Source organism: Artibeus jamaicensis, unplaced genomic scaffold (assembly GCF_021234435.1).
Source record: "Artibeus jamaicensis isolate MK-2021 breed Jamaican fruit bat unplaced genomic scaffold, CSHL_Jam_final scaffold_474, whole genome shotgun sequence".
Taxonomy (NCBI): Eukaryota; Metazoa; Chordata; class Mammalia; order Chiroptera; family Phyllostomidae; genus Artibeus; species Artibeus jamaicensis.
Window position 1 is genome coordinate 25,742,065 of NW_026522046.1, and position 21,699 is coordinate 25,763,763.

Here is a 21,699-nt window from a genome sequence, read left to right on the forward strand (position 1 = left end):
CTTTTCATTAGGTCTAAATTCTCCTAAATCAGTCCACAGCAATGAGAGTTGTATCTAGCGCCCCATCACTTTCCTGGCCTCTTTGAGAACTTTAAGACAAACCCAGCGGTACCTGGATTTTGTCTACATTCCATTTGATTCTACTCATAGTTTCATTTCTTTTCCTGCCTGAATTATGAGTTGTTAGAAGTTCTTTTGCAAGTCAGTTGGAAGTTTCCATATGTGCCCTTGAATGACAGTGCTTCATGAAGTGAGTTCATTACACCCATTTTTCTCAGCTTAGATGCTGGTCTGTCCTCTTTCCTGGTTTCCCACACACTACAGCACTGAACATGCTGCCCGGCACTTATGTGAGTGCTCACAATAGTCTCAATGATGGACTGTTTCAATGATGCATTCTAGTATTATTTATTTGAAGACAACTCAAGCAGCAGTAAGAGCTCTAATTCAACAATTTGTAGTTTTAGCAATGCAAACAGCTGGCATCTACAAACAGATGTATTCCTTCAAGTGACAATTTACTACTTCCTGGTGGCCCTCTCATTTTATTGACATCAATTTTGAGATTCACTCAGATTTCAAAACTATTAAAATAAAACTTCAGAATGGATTACATTTCAGTGATTTTATCACTGAACAATCTGAGAATGAGCAAGGAGAAAGTAGTAACAGGCTATTGCTTGTATCTCTCTCAAGGTAAAGTTATCAAACTAAGAACCAGTAGCCCAAACGCTACCACCACACAAAAGAATCCATCTCGGGTCTCAAAGGTGCAAGCAATACCGCAGTGGTCTCTAATCTTACCTGTACATTCTAATCACTTGGAACACTTCTGATCTTGACCCAGAGAGTCAGACTGCCTTGGGGTTGGCCAGGTGTTTCTTCCCAAGGTCCTCGGCAGTTTTCAAAGTGCAGCCAGCAGTGGGGTCCGGGCGATTCTGCAGGGGCCGCCACCGCTCTCCGGCACAGGCGGCACTGCCCTTCTCTAAATGAGCCAACGGTTAGTTCTCCTCCACGACAGTAGCATTGAAAAGATCCTCAGTGAGGTATTCTCTTTAACTTCTTTCTTGCTCCAGACTTTGGCTGCTATGTGTCCTGTACTAACTCTAACCAACCAAATGAGTGGGCAGAAAGTGTGGGTTCTGGCCCTCGATCTGCCCTGCGGGACCCCGTTCTAGTTGCTCCCACCAGCTGGGCCGTGCTGTCTATGAAATGCTGGTGTTGGATTGAACGCTTTTCTGACACTGTGTTTCTATAACCAGAATGTTTAGCTAAAAACATCAACACTTACCCATCTTAGTTCTAACTGGCAATAGCCAGAGGAATTGTGCTGGGTTCTTGGAAAGTGGTCCCGCAGCAGGAATAATACTCCACGTGGCTTTGAAAAGCACGAGAGGCCAATGAAATGCCAAAGCAGCAGCGCTTTCCAGGCTTGATGGTATTGTAGCCACTGACATATTCATGTGGCAAATGCACTTGAGACAATGAATAATCAATTTGTCAACTGAAAACTGAGCAAGCCGCGTGGTCTCAGACAAGTGACTTACCCTCTCTGCGCTTTCACTCCCTCCATTCCAAAATGGACACAATAGTACCTACTTTCACAGGGGGTAAAAAACAAATTAGATCAATGCATTTAAAGTATCTAGCAAATGCCTTGAAAACATGTGCTCAATACTTTTAAAAAATCTTTTTTCTAGAAACCTTAAGTTATAAAGCCAAATCTATAAATCAGGCAAAACAAAGGAATTTAAAAGCTCTTTTATTTCTATTATGCACTAAAGGAGCCTGGCTAGTGTAGCTCAGTGGATTGAGTGTAGGCCTGCGAACCAGAGGGTCGCAGGTTCGATTCCCAGTCAGGGCACATGCCTGGGTTGCAGACCGGGTCCCCAGTAGGGGGCTTGTGAAAGGCAACCACACACGGATGTTTCTCTCCCTCTTTCTCCCTTCCTTCCCCTCTCTAAAAATAAATTAAAAAATTTTTAAAAATTGGAAAGGAAGGTTGCACACATTCTAAGCTTAGAAGTGTAACTGATAGTTTCTTCCCCTTAAAATAAATATTACATATGTTTCAGCAATAAGTGTATTTTATTTGAGGCTTTTCAGTGAACTACAAAAGCAGCCAACGGAGTTGAGATATATACCAAATTGACTTTGATAAGAGAGGAGCTTCTGAATAAAATAGACAGGGCTTCCAAAATTTCTTGTTTCTGCCTGAACTCATTCCACTGGAAGCCATTAAAAATCTAAACTCTGCAGATTCAGTTCAAGTCAGTCCATGTAAATGGGGACAGTCAATTTTTGGCTTTTCCTTTTTTCACAGGAAGCTGACCCGTAGCTTCCAAATACTTATTGATGAGGTCCTCTTGTGTGGACGGCAAACACGGCTGGTATCTGCAGTACTCCATTGTGTATTCTCCCTTCCCCTGGCAATTTAAAGAAAAAGAAAAAAAAAACCCAGAGATTTAGAAAAATGTATAACTATCAAGTAAAATCATGCAAAAACAAGATTTCACAAATGTGATCCTTTTGTAGTATAACCACTTCGAGGAAATGGAAGTAAAACTCAGGCACCGGCTCACCTCTGTGCATGACCTCAGTTCAGTGGAATAACCAAACATGTCATTTAGCGGGACCTGGAAACAAACACGGCAGACATTTTAGCACTGCTCACTGAAAAACGTTTGAAAAAACCAGAGAAGCCTTAGCCATTTAATTCCTTTAGAGTGAGGTTTCTACTAACGACTCTTGGTTTAAAAGAACTAGAAGCCAAAGAGAAACATATTTTTGTTTTACTACAAGTAGAAATCCTATTTGAAAATAACTTCACTTGACAGTCACAACTGGAGAGCAAACGTCCCGTCTCACAGCAGACTCGCCAACGGCCTGCTCTGCTCACCCCGCCCCCCTCCGCCGCGCTCAGTGTTCAGGAGTTTCTTCTGCGGGGATGTTAACACAGCTTTCCTGGGACACCTGAATGAATCTGCTGATAGCAGTGTCTTCAGGAAGCCTTACAGAATGTGGTAACATACTCTCTCCCATAAGATTTCAGTCAAGTAAGGTACAGGTGAGAAAGTGAAATATTACCCCAATAAATTAGAGATGACATAATAAAGCTGTAATGAGAAAAATGACAAAATATCTAAGAAAATGACATATTCACAAAAGGCCTACATAAAATAAATCTTATTTTTAGCTTTTGCACTTAAGAGTTGCCCTTACAGTGAATTACAGAAATTGCCACAAGTTCAACACCCAAATAGCCAGGGAAATGTGTCAGTCTGCTTCACAAGCACCCAAAACAAAAGCTGACTCTGATCTCTGGCTGTGGTCAATGAACGTGAGGCTGGCGGGGACCAGCAGCACTCACCTCTGCGTACAGTGTGAAATAGTCCTCGATTCCGTCCTGCCCTGTGACCACCCCGTGGCGCCGGTTAATGCCTGCAATCACTGCTCCCTGAAACTCATTTGGGGCCGTAACTTCCACAGACATAATGGGTTCGAGAATACATAATGTTGCATTTGCCAGGGCTGGATTAAAAATATATATATATTAATATATGTATATTAATAAACTATATATATTAGTTTATTAATCTCTAAGCAAGCTGAAACACTTTTCCATCCAGATATACAAACGGGAGACAGAAGGTATTCTCCCAAAGGCACACACACAAATGATGAGGTTATAATATCTAATCTGGACTCCTTTTTCTGTAGCAGTAAGAGTCACTCTTCTAAATGAAAATTTCAAAAAGATGAAACTTAGTATTTGTATTTCCATTACTGTCATTTTATCCTTAAAAATCATTAAGCCACAGAGGATAATATAAAAGGGGTCTTAAAATCACATGCAGTCAAGTCCTTTACCATTTAAATTATGCAGGGGAGAGTTACTTATTCTTTCTCTCTGAAAATTCTTTCTTGTTGGTCCCTGGCAGACAACTAGTTTTAACTGTACAAAAACAACCTCCATCACAGGCACGAGCTGGGAGGAGGGCACCCTTCACAGACTTGGAGACAACAATCAAGTCACGTCTGAGATCCGTCTTTCCTTTTCTAGGCTGAACAATGTCAACATCTGCTTGAGAATTACAAATACCAAGTTCCTAGTTTCCACTCTGCCTCTAATAAGTTATATGCCTTTTGGAAAACACAATTTGTCCATGTCTCAAGTTTCTTCACTTAAAAATTACAGACTTTGGCCCTGGCTGGTGTAGCTCAGTGGATTGAGAGCGGGCCTGTGAACCAGAGGATCACGATTCGATTTGTAGTCAGGGCACATGCCTGGGTTGCAGGCCAGTTCCCAGCAGGGGACACACGAGAGGCAACCGTACATTGATATATCTCCCCTTCTCTTCTTCCCTTCCCCTCTAAAGATAAATAAATAAAATCTTAAAAAAAATTACAGACTTTGGCCCAGACTGGTGTGGCTCAGTTGGTTGGGCGTTGTCCTGAAAAGCGAAAGTCGCTGATTTGATTCCTAGTCAGGGCACAAGCGTGGGTTGCAGGTTTAGTTGCTTGGTTGAGGCATGTAAGAAGCAAACAATCGATGTTTCTCTCACATCGACATTTCCCTCCCCCTCTTTCTCCCTCCCTTCTCCTCTCAATAAATAAATAAATAAATAAATAAATAAATAAATAAATAAATAAATCTTTTTTAAAAAAGGCATCAGGCCTGTGAATCAAGGGGCTGCCTGTTCAATTTCCAGTGTAGGGCACGTGCCTGGGTCCCCCCAGTAGGGTGCGCATGAGAGGCCAACAACACATTGATGTTTCTCCTGCTCTCTTCCTCCCTCCCTTCCTTTTTCTCTAAAAATAAGAATAAAATCTTTCAAAACAAAAAGGTCCCAACGACTTGCCATTTCCATGCGGGAAGCAAGCAGTGGAGCCTGGGTTTAAACTCAAAGCCCGGCCGTAACTGGCCAGGGGATGAGGAAGGCAGGCCTGTTGAGTTAAATGAGCTCACCATGACTCTGGCTGGCCTCTGTTTCTCTTACAGAGCGGCTACAAGTTCAATGTTTCTGGGACACCAAGCACAGTGCTCTTTCTAAAATTTGGTCATAGGAAATGAGGGCAAGGTCACATCCACAAGGTGAACCATGCCCACAATATTCAATTTCACATTGCAGTTACATCGCTGACTAATCTAAGGTCAGAGTTTAAATAGTGACTGAAAAAAGTTTCAGTTTTCATTTTTTTGAATGAAAAACAGGTCCTGGCCATGTGGCCCAGTCGGTCAAAGCATCGTCCCGTTTACCAAGAAGGCTGAGGGCCCATCCCTGCTGGGGGCACATACTAGAGGCAACAGAGGCTGTTTCCCTCTAACCCCCTCTCTCCTTCCCGCCCCTCTCTCTAAAATCAATAAACATATCCTCAGGGCAGGATTAAAGAAGCAAAAAAGAAAAATACACAGGATCATAAACTGTTTTTCTTCCAATTTTGGTATCAGATGATAAGTATAAGCTATTTTAACACTAAGCTCATTTATCAATATTTTTACTCTAAAATTCTCCTATGACATTCAATGGAAATGTGTGCTTAAGGGTGATTTTCTTACTGAGCCTGGCAAAAGCTTTCTTTACCCTTCATAGTTCTGTTTTTTTGTTCACAGAAAAATAAGAATTAGATGAAGAAATAACAAAATAATTCATTTTTCATGCTAGCACCCTGCTTATTCGCACTCGTTTATCTGACCAAAAACATCCCCCAAACGTCTCAATTCAATTCTCATTTACTGTTTCTCCTTTGCACACCCAACAGGCAATTAGTCATACTTAATAATATTTACAGACTTACATAATTAAAAATTAAATGGTACATACTGAACTGTGTAGTTAATATTCATAGATACACAGACCTTTCTCATGGATGCATAAGTGTATATTATAAGCATATACATCTATATTTATTTACATTTCATATAAGAACAATGAAAAAAATGAGGCTCTTCATTAACTGATAACCGTACCAATTTTCTTGCTATATGTAACCTGTAACCTCAACCTGCAGGAAAGCCACCAATTTCCACTTGAGAACTAGCATTGAACTACTGGTGATTTCTAATTTGTTTTAACTGTACTTTTAAAAAGTATCACTATGTATACATTTACCAATCCATCACATTGCAAACTTTAAATATCTTACAGTTTTGTCAATTACATTCCATCAAGCTGAAAAGAACACAGTGATTACCACCTGGGTGTCGGTTTGACAGTGGCAAACTCAGAGGGAAAGGGGCAGGTGTTGTAATCTCAGTCACGGCTGATAAAGTCTTGTTGCCTTCGTGACTTTATTTCCCCCTTTTCCTATTAATATAGTCTTTAGATTGTCTCAGGAGTTCTAGATCATGTATTTCAACTGCACTTTTAAATATGTTTATTGGTTTTTAAAGATCGAAGGGAGAGAGAGAAACATCAGGGAGAGAAACATGGACTGGCCACCTCCGGCATGCAGCCCAACGGGGGAACGAGCCTGCATCCTTTCGGTGTACGGGACATGCTGCAACCAACTGAGCCACCTGGCCAGGGCTCGAATGCATTTTTAATACACCGCTGGCATAAAGAAAATAGAGGATTTTCTCTCCCTTTCACAGCCAGGAAACAAAAGCAGAAATTACTAATGTCTCCCATTAGTTTCAGTATAATAACGAATTAGCAAACTGGCTATGAACAGCCTTTTCCAACCACTGACCCACCTGATCACAGATGCAAACGGACCAAAAACAACAGAAAGTCCAAAAGTCATGCAGAATCAATAAAATTGTGATTTACAGAATGCTTAGAAAATGTGTCCATTAACCTAGTTTTCTACTGTCCATTTTGAAATGAAAGGTTGAAAACACTTCTGAAATGTTTGGTGAATCATGACGTAACTTTCCTGAAGATGCTCACAGACGTCACTAGATACAAATGGCCACAGAACAGACATGGAAAAGGTGACAGAGGGGATGAGCTTTCTGGCCTCAGGACACGACTCTGAAGTTCTTTTGTCACGTGACCCTGATGTCGAAGTGCTGCACTGTCATTTGCCTCCTCTCCTGAAAGCAACGCATCAGACATGTGTGCAGTTGCTCAGGGCTCTGTTTCACGAGCCCTGTTTTTCTGTTTCTATTTTTAATATACATATTATTCTGTGTGAGAAAGGCTGACAATTTTAGCAGTTCAGCAAGAAGTCTACACTGTGAATATAGTTTACTAAATTCTTTCAAAATATTTTGCCATTCTCAAATTGCCTAAAAGCATTCAATGTCCTAAATGAAAAAAATTATTTATGGATTTCCTGACATGTGAACAAATCACAAAAACCACAATGACTGTAGTTAATATTTAAAATATTTCTTAGAATTCTGGGCATTTCTATCTTTTCTATTAAAAACTTGGTTTATTTATGATTTTAAATATACAAAAATTAACAAATAATTTAGGAGAACAGGGTAGGCGTTTAATTTTAGAAGAAAGAGAACAGCACCCTCTATCCCCACTTGGAGTCTACGAACGCTGGCCCAGGACCAGCCTCGTGCCCCGGTGCGCCGCCCAGTGCTCTGGAAGGGAGGACCGAAAGAGCACGGGTCTGCAGCAAGCGGGAGGACCCAGCATACCTTGTTTAAGGGCACCTTCTCCTGCGCGGATGAAAGAGATTTCATTGGAATCCACCATGTGATGCGCTCCATCTTGCAGGACAAACCGGAGCCCAGAGAGTTTGTGACCAGACAGAGGGCCCTTCTCACAGGCATCCAGAAACCCCTGTTGATGAACGGACACCCCTCCTGGAGTGAGTAGCTTTGACTTGTAGATGCATTTCCCAGGACCCCCAAACATTTCAGTATTCAGAAGTTAAACATTTTTGTTTTTGCTATATTTTACTCCTCAAAAAAGGTTTTAAAAGTTGAACAGCCTACTATTTAATTACTGTGTCATCCAGATGAGTAATCCCCTCGAAAAGCATACTGGTTAAAGGTGTGAGCTGGTCTGAAAGCGATGCTGAGAGTGGTAACAATCACCTTCTCAAAACCTCACCTTCGGGAATTACATGACACTTTCCACCCAGGAGGGAGACAGTGTGACCTTAATTTTACAGGGCCATCTACAGGCAATGTTAAAGGCAAATATAAAGAACTCCTGAAAAGAAAACCCCCAGCAGGACGGGCGTTTATTCAACGGCTGTGTCTTGAGCTCCTACTATGCACCCGCCACTGTACTCCCCACCCACAGATCATGGCCCGATAGCTGTAGTGTCAGAAAACTAAAATGAAGAGGTCGTTTTTCCAAATGCAATTCTTCTTTTAAAAAGCAGCTCCACTGAGGTATACCAAATTGTACTTTTCACTTAGTCTTTAAAGAGTACAATTTGGTAAGTTTGCAGCTCTTTTTTATTCGGTCATTAACATATATTTATAGAGCTCCTATAATTCAAGTTAATTTTTCTTGGCATAACAGCCACATGACTACACACACAGCACAGTGTAGTTCTGATATTTCGAAACCGCAAATGCTATCTGCTGAAAAATACCTATGCCCTACTCAGCTACATTAATCTCAGAGAACAGAAGATATTGACAAAATATTGTCTTGAGAGAAAGTATAATTAATAAAATACACCAATCACAAAAAATTCTATCACTAATGAAATCAAAATTACTACCTGTTAATAAAGATTTATAAGTTAAAAGGTTAAAAAAATGAATAGGTTTTTCAACCTGTAAAAACAGCTATTAAAAGTTTACAGCAGTCTTAAAGCCGGTGACCTAGAAAGCAAACAATACACTAACCACTTCCATGTGCAAAGCACGTCACAGCTCCCAAAGCAAAGTCGTCTTCTGTGACCCTCGGTTTTGTGAGGCGCTCCGGTCTGAGTCCTTCGCTCTCGCTTCACAGACAACGAGCTGGCTCTGAGCACTGGGAGTGACCGCAGCGCACAGAAACCGGGAGCAGACTTGAGGGCAGCACCCAGCTGCGGGGATTCTGAATTAACGATCATTCTACTACTGCAGCCACCTAAAACCTTCATGAACCCTCAGGACTACAACAAATTTCCACTGCTGATCACAAGCAATGAAGTAGTTTCAATTTATTAAGAGAAATATTAACTTTTATCAACTTACCAGGAGAAATAACCATGATTAAGAAACTGAATGACTTCCTTTCAGTGTCATACCATATATTTACAGTTCTGAAGTTACCGAATTGAGGATTCATAACTGGATGGAAAGCTTAACAATTACATAAAGAAGCAGCACTGTAATTAAATGAGCCATGGAAGACAATGCGATGGAAACATGATTTAATACCAAAACTTTTTGATTTTGTAAAATGCAATAAATATACATGTTTTACCTTTTCTACGGCAGGCACAAATTGCTTTGGCACATTTGACCCGAATGTTTCATCTGAAAACTCCAACTTAGTGTAGTTCTCTGCATCCAGAGGCTCCAGGACACCCATCACTTTTCCAAACTGGCCTGCACCACCCGACTGTTTTTTATGCGTAAACTCAAACCTGGAAGTAATTTAGGAGAAAAAAAAAATCAACATAGCATTATGTAATTACCAAAATGAGATCACTCCTACTGATTTAAATGGAAAACCACATTTCATCATTTTTATGTTTTCTTTGAATATGATAGCCTTGCTATCAAATTTTATTGCAGAATTTATTTTAAAAGAAATTCTCTCCTTTCTGTTCATACTAGGAGCTGAGGGAGGGGCACACCACCAAAATAATCCATGCCCTCATCCCGCCAAGTTTGAATTTATTTCCCAAGTAGAAAAGTAGAAGTAATTATTAATAAGAAAACTGAGACAGTCTAAGATTCTCCTTCCAGTAGCCTACATTCCAAAGAGCTTACTCATTTTTTTCCGGAATGCCTCCCTTTCCTGGGAGAGTGCTCTCTCTTTAAATCTCTACAACCGAGGACAGTTATTTGAAAATGAGAGATTTGCAGTTATTTTATTCAGATGGTTGCTATGTGATTTTACGACTTGGGCATTATAGACTGATGCAATACAAAAAAGGGAGTTTCAGGAAGAGACCTGAGTAGCATCTCCTACCAAAACTGATGTCTACTTCTCCCAAACCACCCTGGACATGGATGTGGGGACGCACACTCATTCGTGTCCATTTATCTGCAGTTATTCACAGACAACTTTGAAAGGAGCTGGTCTCTTCTACATTATGGTCTTGAGGAAGTTTCATTTTAAAGGAAGAAATGTCTTGCAAACAGCAGTTACTCATTAAATGTTTTTTCGAAGAAATAGTAGCCTATTTTACATATGCTTAATATGTACGTAAAATGCTTCATCTGTTCTATTTATGTTGCCATTAGTGATTTGAAGTAAACACCGAACTGTGTCTGTACATGTGTCTATTTGAATGACATGTTCAGTCATTATCATTTTGCCATTTAGGCTGTTTCATAAAGAGCCTAAGTGAGAATGTGCCTGATGAAACCCTTTAAGTAACCTTCCAGTAGTCAAGAGTTTCAGGATGGGCTGGGAAGAAAATGCTGAAAGGTTCATTTTCCTGGGAGGGATGAAACAGTCAGTGGAACAAAGAGAAGGAAAGCAGCAGAGAAACAACTGCCAAGTCACCACAGAATTAGTGAAGGGATTCCAAACTGGGGTTCACCGACATACTATCAAGTGCGCATGAGCTTCTGAGACATCTTAAATCGTCTTCAATTTGACAAAAACATAACATCTATATTCCATACTCTAGAGATCTGTGCTGTCTATATGGTAATTAGTAAGCACTGATATTTACATTTAAGTTAACTGAAGTTAAATAAAATTTACAGTGCAGTTCCTCAGATGCACTGGTCCCATTTCAAGTGGCTAACAGCCATACGTGGAGAACAGCTGCTGCACAGGATGGCACAGACAGAGCATGTCTGCTACTGCTCCAGGTTCCGCCGGACACGGCTGCTCCGAGGGCCAGCACGCTGACCAGGCAGTCATCTATGAAGGTCCAGGGACCGGGTATGAGTTTATAACGAAGTGGACGCCAAATAACAAAACACTTCTGTGCCAGACTTGTACCCAGAACTTTTTGTGGATCGTAGTCCTTGTTCTGGACCACAAGCTGATGAATAGGTACTATTTTTACCACTACTGCCCAGTTGAGAAACCTGAGGGTTAGAGAAGGTAACTTGCCAAACACAGTAACAGTGGTCACGTGGCAGCCAGGATTCCCACTGAAATCAATGCTCATAATCAAACGTTTTTCTAAAGAGTTAATAAGAATATAACCGGATTTAAACTACGAATGAAGCATTCCCTTCCAAAGCTGTTACAGGGTGCTACACAAATAGTTGTACAATAGTTTAAACAGAGAAGATGTGAAGAATACAGGCGTGCTCAAACTAAGAGCATCCATGCCCCTGTGGTGAGATCACTGAAATGCTGTGAAAGGCCATTTCATTTTTGCAAAACATCACTGCTCACATTAAAATTAATCTTAATTAGAATTGTGTTGGTTTTACGATCTCTATGTTGTAGATTCATTTTGACTTTATAGCTATACCAAAGTTGCAAGCCATACGTTTCTTCTTAGTTCTATGTTTATAGTTACATAAAATTATAATTTATCTGCTCTCAGAGGCCAGTAATAATTTTGTTACTTTCAAGATAACCCATACATTATTTGAGGATAATGATCTCTTGACTAACCATTCATGAAGCTTTAGTAAGATTTCAAGGACTCAAATATAGGAACAAGATTCTCTTAATGTAGTTTAACATTTAAATAGGCAGGTAAATTTTAATGTATTTATATTTTCAAAAGAACCTATACTGGTATGTGTACTTTTAATAAATGCTGTTAATTCCTAACCTATACTATTAGCTTTGCACTACAGAGACAGCAACTTCCCCCAGCTTCCAAAGGGTGACCTTTTCTAGGAAGCACGCACGCTGTGCTTCTAACCACTCTGATAAGGACACAGGTGTTAACCAGCTATTTGTGAAACTACAATTCATTATCAGCACAAAGCTCTTTTGGTGTCATCAGAATGTGACAGCCACTCTTTCCTGGATACTGTCAAAGGAGCACACAATCCAAACCATTCACACACACACACACACACACACACACCCTCAGTGCTTTGGCCAAATAACTCACACCTCTTCTCCTCAAAAGAAAAACAAGGTTCAATTTTCCATTTTTTAGAAAAAACCTGGAGGAGAAACTAACCCCCTCACTCTCTAGTTACTTCAGAGTTGTCGGCTAATAGAACTAGAAAGCACAGGAAAATGCCTTACTTCTTACTATTATACATTTTAAAGGTTTTTAAAGTATCACTATGACATATGCCTAGAAAAAAAAATCTTCAAAAACCCATTCTGAGAAAAAGGGGAAAGAATCTCTATTTCCAAGCCAACAAGCTAAAGTGAAGTTCTGACAGTACATCTGATGAGAAGAGAAGAAACCTTAGTTTCCAGACCTGGAGAAAATCTGAACGGCCTAAGGAGGATCTCCTTCAAAGGTGACCCAAGAAGGTAATTAAGAAATCTAAACGGAAAATGCACTGCCTACTAAGAGTTTGGGCTTAAACAAAGTAAGTGGCTTTAAAAATCCCTGCTTTTTCGACTTCACTGTACTGGCTCCATATAAGTTCAGTTTTCAAGTGTGTTTAATCCTTACAGTTAAATTTTCAAAGTGACGGAGCAATTTGTGTATAAAAATCTCATCATTCTAAGTGAAGGGAGATTGTGCAAGCACATTTTTAAAATTTCTCCTGAATCAAATCACATAATCCTCCAAATCAATGTTACGGTTTGCAGTCTCTCACACCCTGATTTGGGCAGAACTGGTCCAGCCCCCCACAAAAAGTGGGGGACAGCAACCCTGTTCCTGGACTCTCACAATGGGAGGGGTTAAGAAGGAAGGGAATCTAGTCACTGCCGGGACCTCCTCTGCACTTTGACCTGTGCGTGATACTGTGGGTGGTGTACAAGGAAGCTAGCTGTGCTTCACTCTGCACGGGAAGCAACTAGACTGCCTGCCAGGGAGAGGAAACTGGAGGCTCCAGAGGAGACGTTCCAGTAAGGCAAAAGCCAAAAAGCCCCTCCCGCACTTCTGTAAGGGCTACAAAAGGAAGAAGTGCTAGCTAACCCGGCCCACATCTCCATCCCACCCAGCCTGATCTGGGGGTCTCCAGCCAGGAGGGAACCTGAGAGTAAAAGTGCACGGAGCACGGCAGGGGACCGCCTCAGCCAGCGCCCAGGGGCAGCTTCCTGAAGCGGAAGGAAGGAGGGTAGGAAGGAGGGAGAGGCGGGGAAGGAGCCGGGGTCCCGCCCACACCCCACCCAGCACAGCAACCTCGGCCACAGGCGGCGACTGCGGGCCGGACGCGCACTCGTGGCGTCCAGCTAGGCTGGAGCAGACCCGAGCTGTGCTCACCAAGAATGGAAATCCCACCGACCCACTACCCTGCCTCCAGGGCGGCCTCGGTGGTGGAGAACTGCATTAACTACCAGCAGGGGACCCCCCACAAGGTGTTTCTGGTGCAGACAGTCCAACAAGCCAGCATGGAGGTGAGTCCAGCAGTGGGGCGCCGGCTCTCCACTCCCGAGGGTCTGCAGCAGCTGCCCGTCCGGCGGCTGCACCCTTGTCAGATCTAGAAGGGTTGATGTTTCCGGGGAAGACGACAACGCAAATCCAGGGACAGCACAGACAGGATAGTTTTTTATGGGCACTAATACAGGGAAATGGGAAAATGTTTCCCACGGGAGGCAGCATTTTCCCCTCTCTCTGAGTGAAACCTGTAGTAACCATTCAAAAGAATCTTAAGACTGCTATGACATTCCTCATCAAATACTCCACAATCTGGATCAACCAGAGTTCCTGTCTAGCTAACGGTTCTTCATTTTAAGACCAATGCTGCTCAGACCCTTTGACCAACAAGGGGCAACAAAGAGCAGGAGAATCTGAGAGCCGGTATCAGTGGCAATGAAGCCCAAACACTGCCGCACGCAGACCGCCCTGAATTATGTGGTTTGGGGCTTACATTAAATGCTTAAGACCTCAGCAATTACTAAGCCTGTTTCCATTTTACTAAAATCTAATGGGTTTGAGATTGTTCATTACGTATCTGACAGTTTAACTGCAAACAGTCTTTAAGAGCTCACAGGGAATAGAGGGTAACTGAACCAAATCAGGTAATTAGGTGTAAATGCTCCATCGTATCTTGATTCAACAGTGAAATACCTAAATGTTTCTTACTGTTATAAAATCTGTTAAAGTATCAATTTTCAGGTCTACTAATATACAAGTAAAAACTACTTACTATGCTAATCATTTTGCAGTAATCTGTCTCAGAATGGAACTCATCTTCAATGAACACTATTTGGAGGGTAAACAGGGCTCTATGAAAAATTTTTTCAATGATGTAGCCCATTTGTCATCTTTAGAATTAAAAGCTGTTTAAAAATTTCTTATATAGAGAATTAAGATCACAGACCCAGAGGCTGAAGTCCTCTCACTGAAAGTGAACTGAAGCCCCTTTGTTTACATGTGCTTTCGTCCCACCCTGTTCTCATCCAAAATAAGCCCAGTGGAGGTCCTGTGAGGCTAGAGGTCACATACAGGGTCAGATGCTTTTAAGGTCTGAGGCTTTATCTACCCCCGCCAGTCAGCCACCCCCTCCCCCAACGAAAAGGGAATGGATTCTTCTAACAATGCAGAGAACTGAGTTACTGTCATAGTAACTCATCACATTTCTTCAATTTTAGGATATTCCAGGACGAGGACATAAGTATCGCCTTAAGTTTTCTGTGGAAGAAATTATCCAAAAAGTAAGTGAAATATCCTTTATTATTAAATAAAATTTGACTCTAAATATTCCAGATTACCTTTGCTGATAAAATCTTAGGGTTAATTTGTATTTTTCTAAGTTGCCATGAAACTCTGCCTTGAACAGATAATGGCCATTCAAGAGTCAGCTTTTACTCCTTTGGGGTATTCTGAGATACATGAAATATTTCTGTTGCTCTTGGAAAAAGACAGACTCTATAGATTTTGGTTCAAATGCCATACTCATAGGGCAGTCTGAACTCTATTAACAAGTGAAATAAATTAGTGTCCAATCATCATCACTTTGTCTGCCTTTTTCTCATTCTGCCTTTGATTTCTTTTATTTAAAGCAATCAAGTGTTTTTAAAAAATTTATGAGCCATAGAGTGGCCAACTGATATCACCACGTTCAGATAAGAATGTTCAGTAATGGGGGAGGGAAACTGTCATATACTTGTCATGTTATTAATGGGACAAACTCAAAAGGAAGGAGCTGCAATATATACTGTGACCATCTTGAAATTAAAAACAGCTTGCCCTTTTGTTAAGCATAATTCGGAAGAGATACAGGCTAACACAAGATGCATTAAAAGGCATCTGAGCTGCTAGACAATCGTCTTTATGAAGCAGAACCGATGTTACAATCTTTAAATTTTACATCTAGATACAGATAGTTGTGTCTCAATTTGAAAAAAATGTCTGTAATTTCTGGAGTAGAGTAAGAGTAATAGAAAGAATTAAAAAGTAAGCAGAGTCTGGAGTTGGTATATAAAGGGAGACTAAAATCTGGCCTTGAAAATGGATACCCCATTAATACTGAAATATATATTCCAAGTTTTAAGATGAATTTAAAAGATGAGACCGAACAAGTTATAAAATGCGTTGTCTATTTTAGATACATCTCAGAAAATGACCAGGCCACCCCCGATTAGATTACCTCTGGAGTAGGCACACTGAAGGCCAGTCTGAAAGAAGACCATTAGGGAGGGGCCAGTGCTTTAAATATTGTCTCTCAAAGAGCAGTAGTTAGAAATGGATGGTTGCCTACACATAAAGATCTTTTGCAAAATGTCTCAAACAGCAAGTGACAGTGAACTGCACAGCTGAAGTACTTTACCCGCCAGTGGGACAAGATACTGCACCCGAAGTCAACTTCACGTTTGAAGGGGAAATTGGAAAGAACCCAGATGAAGAAGATAACACATTTTATCAAAAACTCAAATCCATGAAGGAACCAATGGAAGCACAAAACATTCCAGGTATATAAATGAGGCATGGGAAAACATACAATTTAGATTTTGTAAAAGGTTAACTCTGTGTATTTAAAGTAATTCCATTTACCACATTTCCCTCACCAGACAGTTTTGGAAACATATCTCCAGAAATGAAGCCGGTTCGACATTTAGCCTGGGTTGCCTGTGGTTATATAGTATGGCAGAATTCTACTGAAAACACATGGTATAAAATGGTGAAAATTCAAACCGTCAAGCAAGTGGTAAGTAATGCCTATAAAATATGCTCTTAATAGGGTTAATATTTATTGGAAGTATTATGAATCATTATTAGATAAATAGTGCCCCCATTAGTAATTTTGTATTTAAAATAGTATACCTGGGATTTTGAAGAAGCTGATTCCAATCAAGGCCAGAGAAAGTAAAGGTGCAGTTTCAAGAGGAGCAAAGTCTTAAATTATAAATAATTTGGCAGTCAGTTTTTGTGCTCAGCTTAATACAGATTACTTCCTTTGGCGGCCTAAGTTTAGTGTTCAAATTACTATAGTCATGCAATATTGAAACTGCCTCTGCTTTCCTCCTCTACTGAAATCGTAGTGCCACAGTTACTCAGAAACATGGCTGCCGTTCCCCCCACCCCGAGGTCGGCCAGGAAAGAAATATTAGCATCTCAGGCTTTATGAAGCTTCTGTATATGAATTTTCTCCATAACCCATTGAGTTGTACTTTATAACCTTACACCTTACCCTCTTGCTCTCCTTAAGTCTGATATGACCATTATAAACTGCTTCTTTTTAGACCTTAAAGAAACTATATCAGCTCGTAGTATCCAATGAAAAAGAAGGAAGACAGTGTGCAAAGAGGCCACAGCAGTTTTAGCTCCATAAAAGACAGACTTTCCAATGACTTGTTGCAGCTTGTGGGTGACTGCAAGAGAGCACCTGGAACACCTTTACTCCAAAGGCTTTTGCAACAAGTTACTAGATACACACGGGCACTGGAAGGCAGGGCACCCAGTTACAATACTCAGAGCGTGGTGTCGAACACCTAACGCAAACATTACAGTGACATTTTAAGAAACAGTCCCTTTTTCTAATGCACTTTTGCAGACATCGATCCTAATGACATCATCCCTACATGTGCACCAGGGCCTCCAGTAACTGAGACACTGGCTGGTCTGGGTTGCAGAGACTATGGAACCACACTCGTGGCTTTTCACACTGTGTGTTTATAGCAAGATACGCAAAAAGATAGGGCTAGTAGTTTTAGGAAAGAAAACTTCTCTAACCCTTCACCAAACAGTAGTTTTAAAGCACTAATAAAAGTCTCAGCAGAAGGATTTAACCACTGCTTCAAGGTCCAGCACAAATAACGCCCTTTTGTTACAAAATCATTAGCATGTAATTCTGTAACATGACAGTATCACACTCGAGCACACCATGCGACATTTTAAAGGAAATGTTCAAATTAAAACTGTAAATTATTACTCCCATATTATTACCCTACCAACGACACGCAGGCGTTACTTCTGCCAGACCCTGTATTACTACATATCTTTACCGAGTAAGACCCAACATGTAAGAAAGCTTGCTACTGATTTTTACCTTATCTTTTAAATGACATTCTTCGCTGACATAGTCAAAGAAAGGGTTACTCCAAGATACCATAAGGAGACACTAGTATATTTTATCTGGCCCTGGGTTACATTTATAATCACTGTCAACCCAAGGAGCCACAGAGCCTGTGCTGCCCCATGAAGTCTGGGGCTTATTTCAGGACATTGACTGCCAGCCTTGAAGAGCCCTGTGTCTGGTGACCGTGGTTTTAAACCACGTGGTCGCAGCATTTCTGTGTAGCTGACCCTATAAATACTTTAATGCACAAAGCAATAAGCAGCACAGATCAAAGATTTAATTATCAAATCAGGTAACTACATTCACTGTATTTTACCATTTTTGGTTTTTTAAAGAGAATTTCTATCATAAAATTGGTTTCCGTTAATATAAACACTCATTTCAGTAGTTTATCCCTTCAGTGGTGTTTTTCTGCACACTGCACACGTCAAGGAAGTTTAAATGGCCAGCTGCAGACTGGACTACTCATAAGCAGTTACCACAACTCAAAAACTAAAAACAGGAAGGGAAATGATTTGTAGAGTCACAAATGAGAAACATCACAATTTTAAGTTGTAGTTTGAAAAAAAACTTATTTATAAGAGAAAGTTTTTCCGTCGGGCCAAATCAATTATGACATTCAATTTTTACTTTTACTTAAGTGGAAGTATTATAATCATCTAATGAAAGCTGATTTTTAAAATTCAAGTACTATTTTTGCCAATGATATTGTTTTACACACCAGGTTTTTATTTATTACAGCAAAGAAACGACGACTTCATTGAGTTAGACTACACCATTCTCCTTCATGATATTGCATCTCAGGTAAAGTATCATCACTTAACCTTCATGTGATGCCACTTTGAAAATCAATACTTGTTTCATAGCTACTATGCCTTATTAATTCTGACTCTAAATCAGAATTCATGTAAATTCAAATAGGCACCAGGTATATTATACTTGTAACAAATGAATTTATGTTGTGATATTCTTTATGAGGGCTATTTTGTTTCTAACAAAATGTAAATCCAACTCTGTTTTCTCAATTTTATCATAGCATTAGTTTCCTTTACTTGCAGGAGATTATTCCTTGGCAAATGCAAGTTCTCTGGCATCCACAGTATGGCACTAAAGTAAAACATAACAGCCGTCTGCCAAAGGAAGCACAGCTGGAATGAGCGAAGACCCCGTGCTTACTACTGAGGTGTTCGTCACTCTTCACTGACATCTAGCGTCAGGGACCGGGCAAATCCCAGTGTCAGTCTGTATAAATGTCTTCATTACGGCACAGAACTGTACAGCTTCCATAATAAAGAGTTTCATGATGTAAAAGTATCTTATTAACAGTAATAGTGCTGTGCATATCCCATAATAAAAAGCTTCAATTACAGCCTCATAGTATGTTCCATTGTGCAGCATACTTACGGGACAGGGGCAGTAATGGTCTCTTTGAAAGCAACTTTTGGCTTTCCTGTGATACAAGGACAGTCGTATTCTCTTTCCATCCTCTAAAAAGAGCAGGGGAAATAATTTTTTGGTGTGTTTAAATTTAAAAAAATAAAAATAAAATAAATCCTAATAATCTTAATTATTGGAAGCAGTTATTTAAATATGATAGACAAATGATCAATCGTAAACCATTTAAATATCTTACAAGCATTAGCTACATATTAAACAATAAAACTGCTTTTATATGTTCTATATAAGTGCGTTCTAATTTAGACTGATTAATTTACACTTATATCCATTTGATATATCCTCTAAAACTTCATCTTTTTTCCATCTTATTACCTATTCACTGGAATAGTGTATGGATCTGTTGGCAGAGTTTTGTACTGTCTCAACTGCAAAGATATGATCACAGTTAGAATTTTTAATCTTAAGTTACGCATCTTGTTTTCATTCACGAGTACACAGGATGTTTCCTAGGAAAGTACATAGCCTATCTACCCATTCTTTTTTAAAATATATTTTATTGATTATGCTATTATAGTTGTCCCATTTTCCCTCTTCATTCCCCTCCACCTTGAACACCCCCTCCCAACCACATTCCCCCCTTTAGTTCATGTCTATGTGTCATAAGTTCTTTAGCTTCTATGTTTCCCATACTATTCTTGCCCTCCCCCTGTCTATTTTCTACCTACCATCTACGCTACTTATTCTTTGTACCTTCTCCCCCCCTCTCCTTCTCCTACTCCCCTGTTGCTAACCCTCCATGTCGTCTCCAACTCTGTGGTTCTGTTTCTGTTCTAGTTGTTTGCTTAATTTATTTTTGTTTTTGTTTTAGGTGTGGTTGTTAATAATTGTGTGTTTGCTGTCATTTACTGTACATGTTTTTTTATCTGCTTTTTCTTAGGTAAGTCCCTTTAACATTTCATATAATAAGGGCTTGGTGATGATGAACCACGTTAGCTTGACCTTATCTGGGCAGCGCTATACCTGCCCTTCCATTCTAAATGAAAGCTTTGCTGCATAGAGCAATCTTGGATGTAGGTCCTTGCCTTTCATGACTTGGAATACTTCTTTCCAGACCCCTCTTCTTGCCTGTAAGGTCTCTTTTGAGAAATCAGCTAACAGTCTAATGGGAACTCCTTTGTAGATTACTGTTTCCTTATCTCTTGCTGCTTCTAGAATTTTCTCCTTCATTTTAATCTTGCCTACTGTAATTATGATATGCCTTGGTGAGCTTCTCCTTGGGTCCACCTTCTTTGGGACTCTCTGAGCTTCCTAGAAGTCTATTTCCTTTGCCAGATTAGGGAAGTTCTCCTTTATTATTTGTTCAAATGACTTTTCCACTTGTTGCTGTTCCTCTTCCCCTTCTGATACCCCTATAATTCAGATGTTGGAACATTTAAACATGTCCTGGAGGTTCCTAAGCTTCTCATTTTTTTTGAATTCTTGTTTTTTTCATTCTTTTCTGTTTGGTTGTTTCTCTCTTCCTTCTGGTCCACTTCATTGATCTGAGTCCCAGTTTTCTTCCCATCACTATTGGTTCGCTGTGCGTTTTCCTTCATTTCACTTAGTGTAGCCTTCATTTGTTCATCTGATTTGCGACCAAAATCAACCAATTCTGTGAGCATCCTGATCACCCGTGTTTTGAACTGTGCATCTGATAGGTTGGCTATCTCTTCGTCACTTAGTTGTATTTACTCTTCATCTACCCATTCTTTTATCTATGTTATAATGATCTCCAAGTACTGACTTGAGTATAAAACAGGCAAGAAGTGGCCTGAAGAGTGGGAACCAGTGGGCCGACATTCTCAGCAAGTTTCTCCCTGCAGGCTGTCTCCCTAAGGCTGGGACCAAGATATACTGAACCTAACTAACCATGACCTTGATGGATGGATGGTCTTATTACAAAACCCCTGCACCTTGACTCTAGAAGTCTGCAATGCTTTACAAATAAAAGGACTTACAGAGCAAAAATAACTAATTTGTAATACATAGTAGAGAAAGCAGTATACCACATCTGGATACAAACCAGAGTGAGACTGAAAAGCCACTAGTAGTTTATGGACATTATACTGAAAATTACAGTTTTACTCTTAACAAAACACAAACATAAATAAAATCAATTGAATTTAATTTCCTTGTTATTCATTACCTGAGCATAGATTTCCAGGTGTAATTCTCCCATTCCAGAAACAATTGTCTCTTTGCTCTCGGTGTCAAAGTGAACTTTAAATGTGGGATCTTCTCTTGTAAACCTACCGATACCTTTTGAAAATTTTTCCAAATCATTCTTTAAAAAAAGAAAGTCATTACAGAGTTTACTAATCATGATAAGCAGTGGGACTGTTGAAAGAACTTCACTGCATAAAATTAAATACATATGCAGTTAAGAAATAAAAGTAATCTACCATCTAATTCCTAGAAAGTAGCCTTTAAATATGTGAGCTTGGATACTACCCAGCCAATAGAGCTCAAAATAGCTAGCTGATGGAATTTTCTTTCCATACCAAGATACAAGAGCCTAGGACTTAACTCGATGCCCTCTCCTATTACACTGACAAAGTCTGTCCAATAGTGGAAAACTGCCCATGAAGCAGAAAGTAAAATCTGTG

The 21,699-nt window shown here is 40.1% G+C and overlaps 2 protein-coding genes across 2 annotated transcripts in view; one reads left to right on the forward strand and one right to left on the reverse strand.

The window, feature by feature from the left end:
• Positions 1-2,069: 2,069 nt before the first annotated feature.
• Positions 2,070-21,699, reverse strand: part of GFM1 (G elongation factor mitochondrial 1) — a 38,815-nt gene continuing 19,185 nt past the window's right edge. The window contains exons 12-18 of the mRNA XM_037126354.2: positions 21,240-21,377; positions 19,061-19,143; positions 9,336-9,498; positions 7,601-7,745; positions 3,371-3,531; positions 2,583-2,636; positions 2,070-2,426 (exon numbers count right to left, since the gene is read on the reverse strand). Coding sequence (XP_036982249.2) covers positions 2,295-2,426; positions 2,583-2,636; positions 3,371-3,531; positions 7,601-7,745; positions 9,336-9,498; positions 19,061-19,143; positions 21,240-21,377 — 876 coding nt within the window. The 3' untranslated portion in view covers positions 2,070-2,294. The remainder of the gene's footprint in view (positions 2,427-2,582; positions 2,637-3,370; positions 3,532-7,600; positions 7,746-9,335; positions 9,499-19,060; positions 19,144-21,239; positions 21,378-21,699) is intronic.
• On the forward strand, positions 12,989-19,031 carry LXN (latexin). Its single transcript, XM_037126352.2, has 6 exons — positions 12,989-13,532; positions 14,730-14,792; positions 15,872-16,049; positions 16,149-16,285; positions 18,398-18,460; positions 18,715-19,031. Exons 1-6 carry the CDS (start codon positions 13,404-13,406, stop codon positions 18,811-18,813), a joined length of 669 nt encoding a protein of 222 aa, XP_036982247.1. The 5' UTR covers positions 12,989-13,403; the 3' UTR covers positions 18,814-19,031.